Below are 13060 nucleotides of genomic sequence, written 5' to 3'. Positions count from 1 at the left end.
AGATTGTCATTGCCTGATTGCACCTAACCTATCAAGAAATGCTAATGTTTTTGGTGATATTGTTGCCTCTTGGTTTAAAGTAGCATAGGGTTCAGATTATTTTAACAGTACTTATAATCCATCAACCATTTTGACATTTTATACTAATACCTATGAATACCCTCAGAGAGTAAAAATAACATTTATACAGGTATATGTATTTGTTTAGTCTAGAATAAAAATGAAGCAGGTTATTTCAGCTCTACTCATATCTTACAATTTAATATAAGACATTTTTATTTGAAAACGTTTACAAATAGATTAATCTGGAGCATTCCATTGAAATACCAAAAGAAATATTTTATCACAGTATTGTCATGCAGGTGCATGACATAGATTTCAAGGATAAGAGTTAAGGACCACTCGGGCAACTGAAACAGTGAACTTGAAACAGTCTGTCTACAATGAGCTTCAGATTATCTGTTAATTTCAGTTATCACTCCACATGAGTGGCGGGCCGCCACTCATGTGGAGTGATATATATATAGATATATTTAACTCAATTTCTTTAGAAAGAATATGCAAATAACTGAGAGAAACAAAATTCAAATAGAGAAAACACAAAAATATTTTTTTCTTTATTATGATTTCTCTGCTCTTGAAGTAAAGCGCAAATATAACAATAGTAAACATGCGAAATGACTTTCTCAGTCATCCTAATGTTTCACCATCATTAGTTTGAAACCATGTGGTGGATCCAGGAAAAATTTACATTCATGGCTATTGCTTCATGGACACTTTACTAAGCTTGTTTACTTTGCACAAACTAATTCAAGTATTTTGACAAGTTTTAGTACATTGGTACAAAACAAAACAAACAAAATAAAACACAGCAAAATAAAGCAAACCAGATAATCAGACAAACATAAACTAAATAGCAACGGTCAAATTTTTCAAAGACCAGTTGGATAATCAAGTTAGTTAAAATGACCTAACTGGTTTATTTGTTTAGACACTACTCAGATCCCTACGTAGGCACAGGAATTCTGTTCTTTTCTTCAGAATATGCCAGACAGGATAGCAAGGAGAGATTCCTGCATTATTACCTTGCAATTTATGGCAAAGACCCTGTGGCAACTTGGTGCCTTAACATGCAGATAGTCATATTCTGTCCTGCTGACAGCCAGAAAAGTGAGGACTAGTATAAAATTACTTAATTGTCTCTCCTTGGCTGACAGTTTCAAGCACTTTGTAAAAAAAAGTATTCAGGAGTGGCGTTAATATCACATTTAGTAATCATCAAATAATTTCTGTAGAGAAACACTCACAAAGCAGGTCTCTCTGCGCTGTTAAAAATTTCTCTGACATTCTATTCGGCTACATTACCCATCTAGTCAATATCTGAGCTATAACACCACCTGAAACACCAAAGGTTCTGAATGTTTTGGGTCCTAAAGAAATCTTCGGCTCTCTAGGTTAAGAAACCTGCTCCCAATTGGTATGTGTATTTATAATCATAAATATATTTTTTAAAACTTTACCTATAACTTAAATTATGCTTCAATCTCTTACCTCTGGGAGCTTGCATAGCTTGGAAGTTAATACTTGGAAGAATTTTATTCTGATATAAGTCCTGACAAGTGATAATATAAAGTTTGTGTTGGATAGTGAAGGAATTTCTTCAACCAAAGTTGTTTATCAAAATCTTAAAATGACTTCTAGCTACAACATATAGAATAAAAACACATAGTAACTATTCAGTTGTTTATCACTGACATATTCATGGTACATGAAATGTTAAATAATTTATTCTTAAATTTGCCAACCTTAAGTTTTTTATTTTCCTTAGCCTATTACAACGAATGATGGATTTATAACACAGAAAAGATTAGTTTTTAAAAATTATCTAAAATTATGGACTAAAAAATGTATCTGAGGATATGATTTGAAGTATCTGGACACTAATGACTTTATTGATAAATTATTTAAAAAATAAAAGATAGTCACATATTCATAAATATATCAAGACACCATGTTGATATTGTTCCCATTTCAATTTATTTTATTTGAAGCTGAGGGCAGAAATCAATATTTTTTTTCACTTGCAATACATTTATTTTTTGTTTAATCCATTGTGAATGAATATGACATATATAAAGAGATAGAGATTTAGGGAGTCGTTCTAATCTAATTTTACATACAACTAATATTCTTCCAAATAGGTAACAGTTTTGATCTGACACTTTAATCTATCAAAAAAATCAATGTTGAAAACGCACTGAATCATAACTTGAAAAATGTTTTCCAAAATTCTTCTCAATTTTTAATAAATGCTAAAGATAACTGGCTCCTTCAAGCCCAGGTTCCCTGAAATTCCCCTGATAAAATGTGTAACCTTTGTTAAGTGCCTTCATCTTAAGCAGAAAGCCACTTTAAGAATCTATTTGCCCAAGACAGGATTCATAAACATGCAGGGCTTTCTTATACATGTAGCTCACAAAGCTTTTTTCCTAAACCCCTATTTGTTAGAGGTTAAAATATATTTGTTGGTGGTATGAAATGTAGTTCTTAAGAAATAGAGCACTTTAACTAGATAATAAATTGCAGTACTTCAATCATGGAATCAAATTGAACACCCAAGAGTTGGTGCCAGTCAGGTTTCTAGACTGAAATTCTTAACAAAATTAACAATAACAACAATAACAACAACAACAACAACAACAAAGGAAATGGACCATGGGCAGGAGTATCTGATCATATGTATATGTGTACAAGCTATTCCAAGCTATAAGTTTCCCAAGAAATTAAGGTCAGTGGAATAGTTTTGGTCATAGGGTCACTGCAATCCATATGCTCTTTGTAGTGTTGTTCAAGACGTTGTGATACTGTTGTTACGCTTTGCTGTCATCTTCTTTTGACTGAATGATGTCATTAGAAACTTTAATTTCTATAGTTTCTGGACTTAGAACTTCTTTCCCATTCTCTTCTTTTAAAGGCAATTTTCTGAAAGAAAATTAAAAAATAATAAACTTCATTTGTTGGGAGTTTTTGAAGAGATATATAAAATTTAAATTACTATTTTGGAGACAAAATAATCTCTTCAAAAAATTTGTTAAAGTATTATCAGGGGCAATCCCTTCAGGTCCCCTCCCATTGTGGGAGCTTTTCTGTCCTCAATAAATCCTACTTTCTCACTTAAAAAATAAAGTAAAATAAAGTAATATCAAATTCATAAAAATAATTGGCAATAGAATAAGGCAAGATTGTTTATCATACAAATGTAATGTAATGCAAAATGAATGAAAAATGTATTTGTAAATTTAGATGCATCAAATTGGTCATGATAGGATGGCTTAGACTTGGTAAACAGTCATTGAAACTAAAATTATAATTAAGTGTTTTGGAAGGTAAAAAGCAAATATATGTCAATGACATGATGCATTTTTATTATTCATGTTTTCAAGTAAAAGCCATCAATAATTGTTGCCATATTCTGTTACATAAAATTTAGAAACCAGATAAATTAGCAATATTCTTTGAAACTTAATGCAAATGAATATTTTTTAGGACATTCTCATTTTTCATATTTGCCATGTTTTCTTTTATTTATTTTCATTATTATTTTTCTTGTCATTTTATATCACTTCTGGGAACATTTGTTGATAGTTTTTAATAGCAAACTTTATTTCTTAACATTAAGACAGTTTCATAAATCTTATTTTATGTCAGTGAATTATACTTTTAAGTTTTTAATCTAAAATTGTCAAATTTGATGGTTTATGATTGTATCTTGTAACATTTTTTGGTGACTAATTTTTTTCTCCCTTGACAAAATCGTTTTTCATATCAAAAAAAATTTCTTAGAAATACAATTCCAATTCACCTCTGTGACTTCAACCTCCCATTTTATGGAGAGGCAGTAGTTCCTCAGAGTTTTATCTGTAATTTATCTTTTTTTTTTAATAAGAAGGGTAAACATTGTATTCTGAAGATCAAAGCTATCAGAACTATTCAGTCAAAAGTAAGTCATAGGCAGAAACTTGTAAGATCTGTTGGTGGGAAGGAAGAGGCATTGTACTAACAAGAGCATGCTCTTTATAACAGCACATTCACAAGTCTTCCTTTTTCCCATTCCCAAGTACTGAAAATATTCACAATAAAAGATTAGAAAAACAATGTTTCACTTTTTTAGCATCAAAATGCAGAAATTTTTAGAGTTCTGATAGTAGATTAGCATAAAGCTTAATATATCTCTTACAGAACTATGTAAGGAGTTTTTAATGAACCAAAGTTTTCAATTAATTCTTGGAAGATGTATTTCTGCATATATAATTTCTCACTACTTATGTTTATGCTAAATTTCTTTTAAAAATTACTGTTAATTATTTTATTTAGTATTGTCTAGACAATATTTTTTATGGTTCAGATCTAGACTATTAATTAACTTACTTTTTTGTCCAAAATATAGCCCAATTCAAGGGAATTCTCTTAACTAGTTTCTATGCACACCAGTATAATAGTGTGTTATTTGCTAGACTAGATTGTGTTTTATTGTGTAATACTTCACTTCATTGGAAATACTTCTGATTTCTGAAGGGGAGATTGTAGAACCCACCTCTAATACAGTTAACCTAAATTTAGAATGCAATACTCTTTCAATGTAATAATTAAAAACAGCCTGAGGGTTTATATAAAAATTTTAGCTATAGAGTAGTATTTTGTGTCTATATATATTAATGATTTCAGTCTCTTCAGAGCAAATAAATGGGATTTCTGAAAAAAAATCCATTGTTTTCAACTGTGACTTCCTTCTGTGTTTGATTTATAATGAGAAACCTAAATCAGATTACACTACAAGGGAATGTAGGCTGTAAAGAAAAATAAATAGTATTTGTTTTGAAAAATAATGAAAAACACCTGATGAACAGTAAAAAAGAGTATGATAACCATGATTTTGTTAGTGTCACATACATCCACTAGAATACTACTGCTGTTACTTCTTAATAATGTCTTCACTTTGATTATTCTAATTTCTTTCTTTCTTTCTTTCTTTCTTTCTTTCTTTCTTTCTCTCTCTCTCTCTCTTCTTTTTTTTTTTTTTTTTTTTGAGTTGGAGTCTCATTCTGTCACCCAGGCTTGAGTGTAGTGGCACGCTGCTCAGGCTCACAGCAGCTTTGACTTGCTGGGCTCAGGCTATTCCACCTCAATCTTCCAAATAGCTGGAACTACAGGCATGCACCACCATGCCCAGCTAATTTTTTTGTTTTTTTTTTAATTGTAGAGATGAGGTCTTGCCAACTAGCCCAGGCTGTTCTCGAACCCCTGGGCTCAGGCAATCCTCTCACCTAGGTCTCCCAAAGTGCTGGGATTATAGGTGTGAGTCACCGCACCCAGCCCTGATTACTCTAATTTCAATGTACATAAATCTAGGCAAACAATCATCTTTGCAGGTTTAGTTGTGATATCTACTAAAGTTTTAATAGAGCTATGAGGGACACAGAAATAAACCACACTGTCTTAAATGGAGACCAATCATTATTTACTACATTGATGTTAAAATTATAAAGAATATAACAGTATTTCTTCCTCTTAACAAATATTATTTATTTAAAAAATAGTCTTGGATATATTTCACTGCTATTAGTATTCAAAATTATGAATAATTTCCTGACTATTTTTATTTCAGTAAAAATACCTATTTTCAAAAATTTTGAAAGTGAAAGCATCACATTTTGAGAGTAAGGCTAGTGTTGGAAAATTCCACTCTGTAGCATACTTCTTTCATTAATATATTTTTACATAAAATTATACATATGTGGTTTAAAAATGGACTTTCTCTGACATTGAAGTTTTCATGAGAAATGTCTCAATAGAAAATGGATTTTAGATATTCACGCATAATTTCATTAAAAGAAACAGCATAATTCTTTGAAAAATAATTATAATAAAATTTGCAGATATATAATACAAGTTATGATAATGTGTTATCACTTTACCAAAACTGATTTAAATATAAGTAAGCATTTCAAGCTACATACTCAGGCTCTGTTAGTGGTGTGGTTTCATTTGGCTCATTTACTGGGCTCCCATCTTCATGATTAGTAATTCTTTCATCCTCTGTTCTCATCTCCACTATTGGTTCTTTTGACCCATCCTTCCTAGAAACATAAAGGAAAACATATTACCTGTGTAATGTAAAAATGAATGCATGGTTGAATGTAGTTTAAAATTGTCACCTGGTACTATCTCCCTCCAAATAAATAAACACGGCCAACTTTAGAAAACCACTAAGAAAAATTTTTCCATTTAAGTTTATCTCACCATATATTTTCACTCAGGAAAATAAACAAAGAAATTCCATCTGGTCTAGATATTTTTTTCTCATCAAAATTGTGTCAACTATTTAGCAAAATTAGTTCAAATTTTAAATCCTTTTGTATACTTTCTGAGTGGAAATAAATAAAAAATATCGTGTTAAATAATATTTATAGCATGGAATAGTTTTCTTTCCCCTAACTAGCAGTACTTTAAAATATAAAAACATTTTAACGATAAAAAGCACTTGAGTAAAGCGAGGCCCAAACTTTACCTGTACAATGACCATTTGTATGACTAACCCCGAATTGTATTCCACGTATTTAGAATGAAAATGTTTTAAAAAGAATACTCACATTTTTATTTTAAAAAAACACTTGAGTAAAGCATTTTAAAATACTAAAATCATTTGAAATACATCCGAAATATTGTTTTTGATTTCAAATTTTGGAAGACAAAATTTTTATATGTGTTTTGTTTTAAATATGGCTATCAATTTATATGAAAGATCTTAACAATAATATGATCACTGTCTTGAAATATTTACATTTTAAGAAAATAACTTTTAGAAGAAGAATCATTGCATTTCAGATAAATGAATTTTCATTTATCAGTTCACATTCAAATGTCATCTTTATCAGATTTATAATATATGTAAGTGTAATTTTTTTATAACCAATGAAAAGTAGGAAGCTTACTGCAAAATTTCATGCCTCAAAAAGTAAATAACAACAAAAATGGAAAGGAAAGCTATTTGGTAATAATGAAGGGTAACGTGAAATGGTACAGAAAAAAATAAAGAAGGGATGAGGACTTCCACTACTCAGGGACATAGTCTTATTTTACAATCTAGTAATTGTGCTTCTACACACCCAAATGAGTTGAAAATTTTTATCCATGCAATGATCTGCACATGAATGTTTATAGCAACTCTATAATTACTAAAAAATTGTAACCAACCAAGATGTTTTTCTAATAGGAAAATTGATAAATAAGCTGTGATACATTGATACAATTGGATAGTACTCACGATAATAAGAAATATGTTATCCAGTCATGAATGTATACAGAAGAACTTTAATAATTGCATTTATTTAAAGAAGTAAGCCAGTCTGAAAAGGCTACATGCTGTGTAATTCCAACTATATGACATTCTGGAAAAGACAAATCTCTTAAGACAGTAATGAGACCAAAGATTGCCAGGGATTAGAGGCAGTGAGAAATGAATAGGTGTAGCATATGGGACATTTAGACCAGTGTAACTATCCAATTTCTTACTGTAATGATAGATATAGGAACAATGAAATTAGCTCTTTAAAAAGCACGTAAACTAGGATTACATACAAAGCAAAGCAAACAAACAAAAAAAACCTACATTGACCCAAAGATTTAACAGACATTTTTCTACCATTATTTTATCATACAGAATAGTTTACTGTTCTAAAAATCCTGTGTGCTATTCACCTCACCCTTCTCTCCAACACATACAACCACTGATCTTTTGCGGTCAGTATAGTTTGTCTTATACCAAAGTATCAACTGATTAGTACAATATGCAGCCTTTTCAAATAGGCTTCTATCACTTAGCACTAAACATCTAAGCTTCCTCTATGTCTGTTCATCGCTCAGAAGGGCATACTTTTTAGTACTGCATAATATCCCATTGTTGAGATCTATTACAATTTATTCATTCATTCACTGAGGCACATCCTTGCTGCAAAGTTTTGGCAATTATAAATCAAGCTACTGTAAATATCAATGTGCAGGTTTGGGAGACAGCATATATTTTCAGCTCAATACTAATGAGCTCAATTGCTGGTTCGTAAGGTAAGAGTGTGTTTAGTTTTATAAAAAGCTGCTACATTATCTTCCAAATTGGCTGTACCACTGCATTGCCATCAGCAATAAATGAGTTTTTCTGTTACTCCACATTCTTTCCAACATGTGGTATTGTCAGTGTTTCGGATTTTGACTATTCTTATAAGTGTATAGAGGTATATTATCTCATTTTATTTTTTATATCGCAACCAGCCTGGGCAACTTGGTGAGACTTCGTCTCTACAATAAATTACAAAAATTAGCCAGGTAGGCGTGGTGGCATGCACCTGTAGTTCTGACTACTTCAAAAGCTGAGGCAGAAGGATCACCTAAACCCAGCAAGTTGTGGCTGTGGGGGCCGTGAGTGTGCCACTGCGCTCCAGCCTGGGTGACAGAGTGAGACTCCAACTCAAGAAAAAAATTATTGTTAATGATATAAGTTGTGAAACATTTTTTCATTTCTTAGTTGCTATTTGTATGTCTTCATTGGTGAGGTGAAGGTGCCTTCCCAGTTACGGTATTTGGTCCATTATCTAGTTTGGTTGTTCCTTTTTTTGTATTGAGTTTTAAGAATTATTTGTATATTTTGTATTATTCCACTTTATCAGAGACATCTTTGCAAGCATTTTCTTTCATCCTGTGTCTTGTCTTTTTATTCTCTTAATGATATCTTTTGAAAAGCATAAACTTTTAATTTTAATAAAGTCCAGCTTATAAATTATTTTGTTCATGGATTGTGCTTTTTGATGTTGGATCTAAAAAGTCATCACCAACCTTAAGGTAATTTTCTAGAAGTTTTATAGTTTTGCAATTTACATTTAGGTCAATGTTACATTTTGAGTTAATTTTTATGAAGGACATAATGCTTGTATTGTGATACATTTTATTGGCTATGGATTACAGTTGTTCCAGTACCACATGTTGAAAAGAGAAACTTTTTTTCATAGTACTGCCTTTACTCTTTTGTCAAAAATCAGTTCGGTTGACTATACTTAAGTGGATCTCCCTATTGGTTTTTTATTTGTTTACATTAATTTATCTTTCCTTTAACTGATATCACACTGTCTTGTTTACAATAGCTTGTGGTAAATCTTGAAGTTGGATAGTGTCAGTCCTCCAACTTTGGTCTTCTCCTTTAATATTGTGTTGGCTATTGTGGGTCTTTTTGCCTCCCTATATATTTTTTTGCCTCCCTATATATATTTTTTGCCTCCCTATATATTTTTTTATATATTATATTGTGGGTCTTTTTGTCTCCCTATATAAACTTTGGAATCAGTTTTTCAATATCCATAAAATAATTTGTGATTTTTATCAAAATTTCATTGAATCTATATATCAAGTTGGGAAGAACTGATATCTTGATCATATGGAGTATTTCTGTTCATAAACATAAAATATTTCTCCATTTAATTGGTTATTTGATTTTCTTTCATCAGTTATGCAGTTTTTCTCATAGAGTTTATAATTATTTTATTAGTTTTATACCTGAGTATTTCATCTTTGGGGATGCTACAAAAATAATTGTGTTCTTAATTTTAATTCCACCTGTACACTGTTTTTATATAGAAAAGTGATTGATCTGCACTTAACCTTTTATCCTGTAACCTTGCTATAATCATTTATCAGGTCTAGGAGTTTTGTTGTCAACTCATTCAGCTGTTTTACGTGGACATTCATATTGCTTGCAAAGAAAGTTTTAGAGTTTTATTTCTTCTATTCCAATCAGTACACCTTTTTTTTCTTGTCTTGTTGCTTTAGCTAGTACTTCCAGTACAATGTTGAAAAGGAGTATTAAAAAGGGATAGTCCTACTTTGTTTCCAATCTTAGTAGGACAGCTTCTAGTTTGTTTACCAAAATGTTAATTATGATGGTGGCTATAGATTTTTAGATATTTATTACTAAGTTGAGAAAATTTTTCACTATTCTTAGTCTACTGAGAATTTTTGTCATCAATGGCTATCAAATTTTTCAAATAATATTTCTGCATCTGTTAATATGACTTTGTGATTTTTTTATCATGTTGATGTGCTGGATTTACATTGATTTTTTTTTCTTTTTTCTTTTTTTTTGAGTTGGAGTCTCACTCTGTCACCCAGACTGGAGTGCAGTGGTCACTCCCAGCCACTGCAGCCTCCACCTGCTGGGCTCCGGCGATCCTTTAATCTCAGCCTTCCAAGTAGCTGGAACTACAGGCGTGTGCTACCACATCCGGCTAGTTTTTTTGCTTTATTGTAGAGATGAGATCTTGCCAAGTTGCACAGGTGGGTCTCGAACCCGCAGGCTCAGGCAATCCACTCACCTCAGCCTCCCAAAACACGGGATTACAGGCTGAGCCACTGAGCCCAGCTTGATTTTTCAATATTGACTCAGACTTGCATATCTGGAATAAATCCTACTTGGTTATGGTGTATGTTTATTTATACAATGTTGGATTGCTATTATTTTGTTAAGGATGTTTGCATCAGTGTTCAAGGAAGATATTGGCATGTACTTTATTTGTTTTTGTTTTCTGTTTTAATGTCTTTGTCTGGCATTTGGATAATGCTGGTTTCATAGAATGAGTTGAAACATATTCACTCTTCTTCTATCTTTTGAAGCAAATCATAAAATATTGATCTAGCTTCTTTTTTAAATATTTAGTAAAGTTTACCAGTAGATACATTGGGGCCTGGTGCTTACTGTTTTGTGAGGTTATTAATTATGAGTATATTTTTAATAGATATAGATCTATTACAAGTGTACATTTTCATGTGACTTTTAGCAGATTGTATCTTTCAAAGAATTGCATATTTCATTTTGGTTATCAAATTATCAGCACAGAGTTGTACATAGTATTGTTTTATCATGCTTTGGGTGACCATGCTAGCTGTAGTGATGTTTCCTTCTTCACTTCTGCTATTAATTCCCATTCTGTCTCTCTCTGTCTCTGTCTCTGTCTCTCTCTCTCTCTCTCTCTCTCTCTCTCTATCTCTCTGTTTCTCAAATTAGCCTGAGTAGAGGTTTAACAATTTTATTGATATTTTCAAAGAATCAGATTTTAGTTTTATTGGTTTTCTTTATTGATAACTTATTTTTAAATTCATTTGTTTCTGGTCTAATATTTATTATTTCCTGTCTTCGGCTTACTTTGTACTTAATCTCCTCTTTTTTCTTGTTTCCTCAGGTAGAAATTTAAATAATTTAATTTCAATATTTCCTATTGTCTAATAAGAAAATTTACCTCTAAGCATTGCTTTTGACTCATCCCACAAAATGTTATGTAGCACTTTCATTTTAATTTATTTTAAAATATTTTTAGAATTTCTCTTAAGATTTCTTATTTGAATCATGTGTTATTTAAAAGCATGATGTTAATCTTCAAGGACTTGGGAGTATTTTCTAGTTATCTTTCTTTTATTGATTTGTATTATAATTCCATTGTGGTCTTACCACAAACATTGTATAATTCTTATTTTGTTAAATGTTTTAAGATATAAAGCACAGAATGTGATTTATCTTGATGAATGATCAATGTGAGCTTAAGAAAAGTGTGTATTCTTTTGGTATTGGGTGAACTAGTTTATAGATGTCAATTATATATAGTTGATTTATGTCCTTATTGGTTTTATATTAATTTCTCCTTTTAAAATTTTTTTTTCATGTTTTTCTTCTTATTCTTTTTCTTTTGCCTTCCTTTTCTTTTTTTTCCAGTTTTGTTTTGTTTTGTTTTTTTCCTGCCAGTTAGATCTGTCCATTTCTGATAGAGGAGTGTTTAAGTCTTCAAATACGTGGTGAGTTCATATATTTCTCTCTACATTGTATCAGGTTTTGCCTTAAATATTTTTAAACTCTGATGTTAGACACATGCATGTTAAAGATTGTTGTGTTTTCTTGGATAATTGACCTCGTTATGATTATTTAACACCCCTTTAAATTTATAATAATTTTCTTTGCTCTAAATTTGATGTTGTATGTAATCAATATTCAAAGTCCTGTTTTTTATTGATTAGTGTTACTTTAGCGTGTCTTTATCTATTTTTAAAATCTAAATGTGTTTTTATATTTATTGTGGGTATTTGTAGAACAAATACTTTTGGGTCTTATATCTTAATCTACCTGACAATATCTGCCTTTTTTACTGGTGTATTTAAACCATTAATATTAAAAATAAAAATATGTTAAAAATAAATATTGATATCATTGGGTTAATATCTACTATATTTGCTACTATTTTTTATTTGTTGCCTTTATTTTTTTACTTTCATTTTTGCCTTTCACTTTCTGTGATAATTTCAGAGAAAACAGACTTCTTGGTTGGAGGAGGGTTCTCTCTCAACATTTTAAATACTTCTTCACTCCACTTTCTTCTTACTTTCATAGCTTTCACAGAAAAGTCAGGTGTAAATCTTATTTTTGCTCCTCTATCAATAAGGTGTTTTTGCCTCTAGTTTATGTCAGGAGATATATATACATATATCTATTTATATTTATTTCAATTTATATTTGCACTTATTTATATAATTATAAAAATTACATAAAAAATATATTATTACACATATATTATATACATATTATAATTATGCATAAAAGGTTATTTCCTATAGTATGAATATAATGTGGCCATGTGAGATTTTTCTTTTTATCTTCTTTATTTTGGAAATTATTTAGATTGTTTTTATTTGAGATTTCTAGAATAGCTCTATGATTAGGTCATGAATCTGTAAATTTATGAATCTGTGCTTCTGTGGCTCAGCCTGTAATCCCAGCACTTTGGGCGGTCAAGGTGAGAGGATTGCCTGAGCCTGGGGGTTCGATATACCAGCCTGGGCAACTTGATGATACCTTGTCTCTAAAATAAATCACACACACACACACACACACACACACACACACACACACACACACACACAGAAACCAACCAGATGTGGTGGCATGCATCTGCAGTTCCAGCTACTGGAAAGGTTG

General features: G+C 30.9%; 1 protein-coding gene across 2 annotated transcripts in view; it reads right to left on the bottom strand.

The window, feature by feature from the left end:
* Nucleotides 1–583: 583 nt before the first annotated feature.
* Nucleotides 584–13060, bottom strand: part of NCAM2 (neural cell adhesion molecule 2) — a 562051-nt gene continuing 549574 nt past the window's right edge. Inside the window, exons 14-15 of one of the 2 annotated variants that reach the window (XM_021706993.1) lie at nt 6018–6137; nt 584–2982 (exon numbers count right to left, since the gene is read on the bottom strand). In XM_021706993.1, coding sequence (XP_021562668.1) covers nt 2871–2982; nt 6018–6137 — 232 coding nt within the window. In that variant the 3' untranslated portion in view covers nt 584–2870. The remainder of the gene's footprint in view (nt 2983–6017; nt 6138–13060) is intronic. The other variant, XM_008074038.2, reaches the window with a different exon arrangement.

The sequence above is a fragment of the Carlito syrichta genome, unplaced genomic scaffold, assembly GCF_000164805.1.
Source record: "Carlito syrichta isolate Samal-C Ts95f unplaced genomic scaffold, Tarsius_syrichta-2.0.1 Scaffold316281, whole genome shotgun sequence".
Lineage (NCBI taxonomy): Eukaryota > Metazoa > Chordata > Mammalia > Primates > Tarsiidae > Carlito > Carlito syrichta.
Note: the sequence above shows the minus strand (reverse complement) of the source record. Positions and strands in the feature narration are given on the sequence as shown.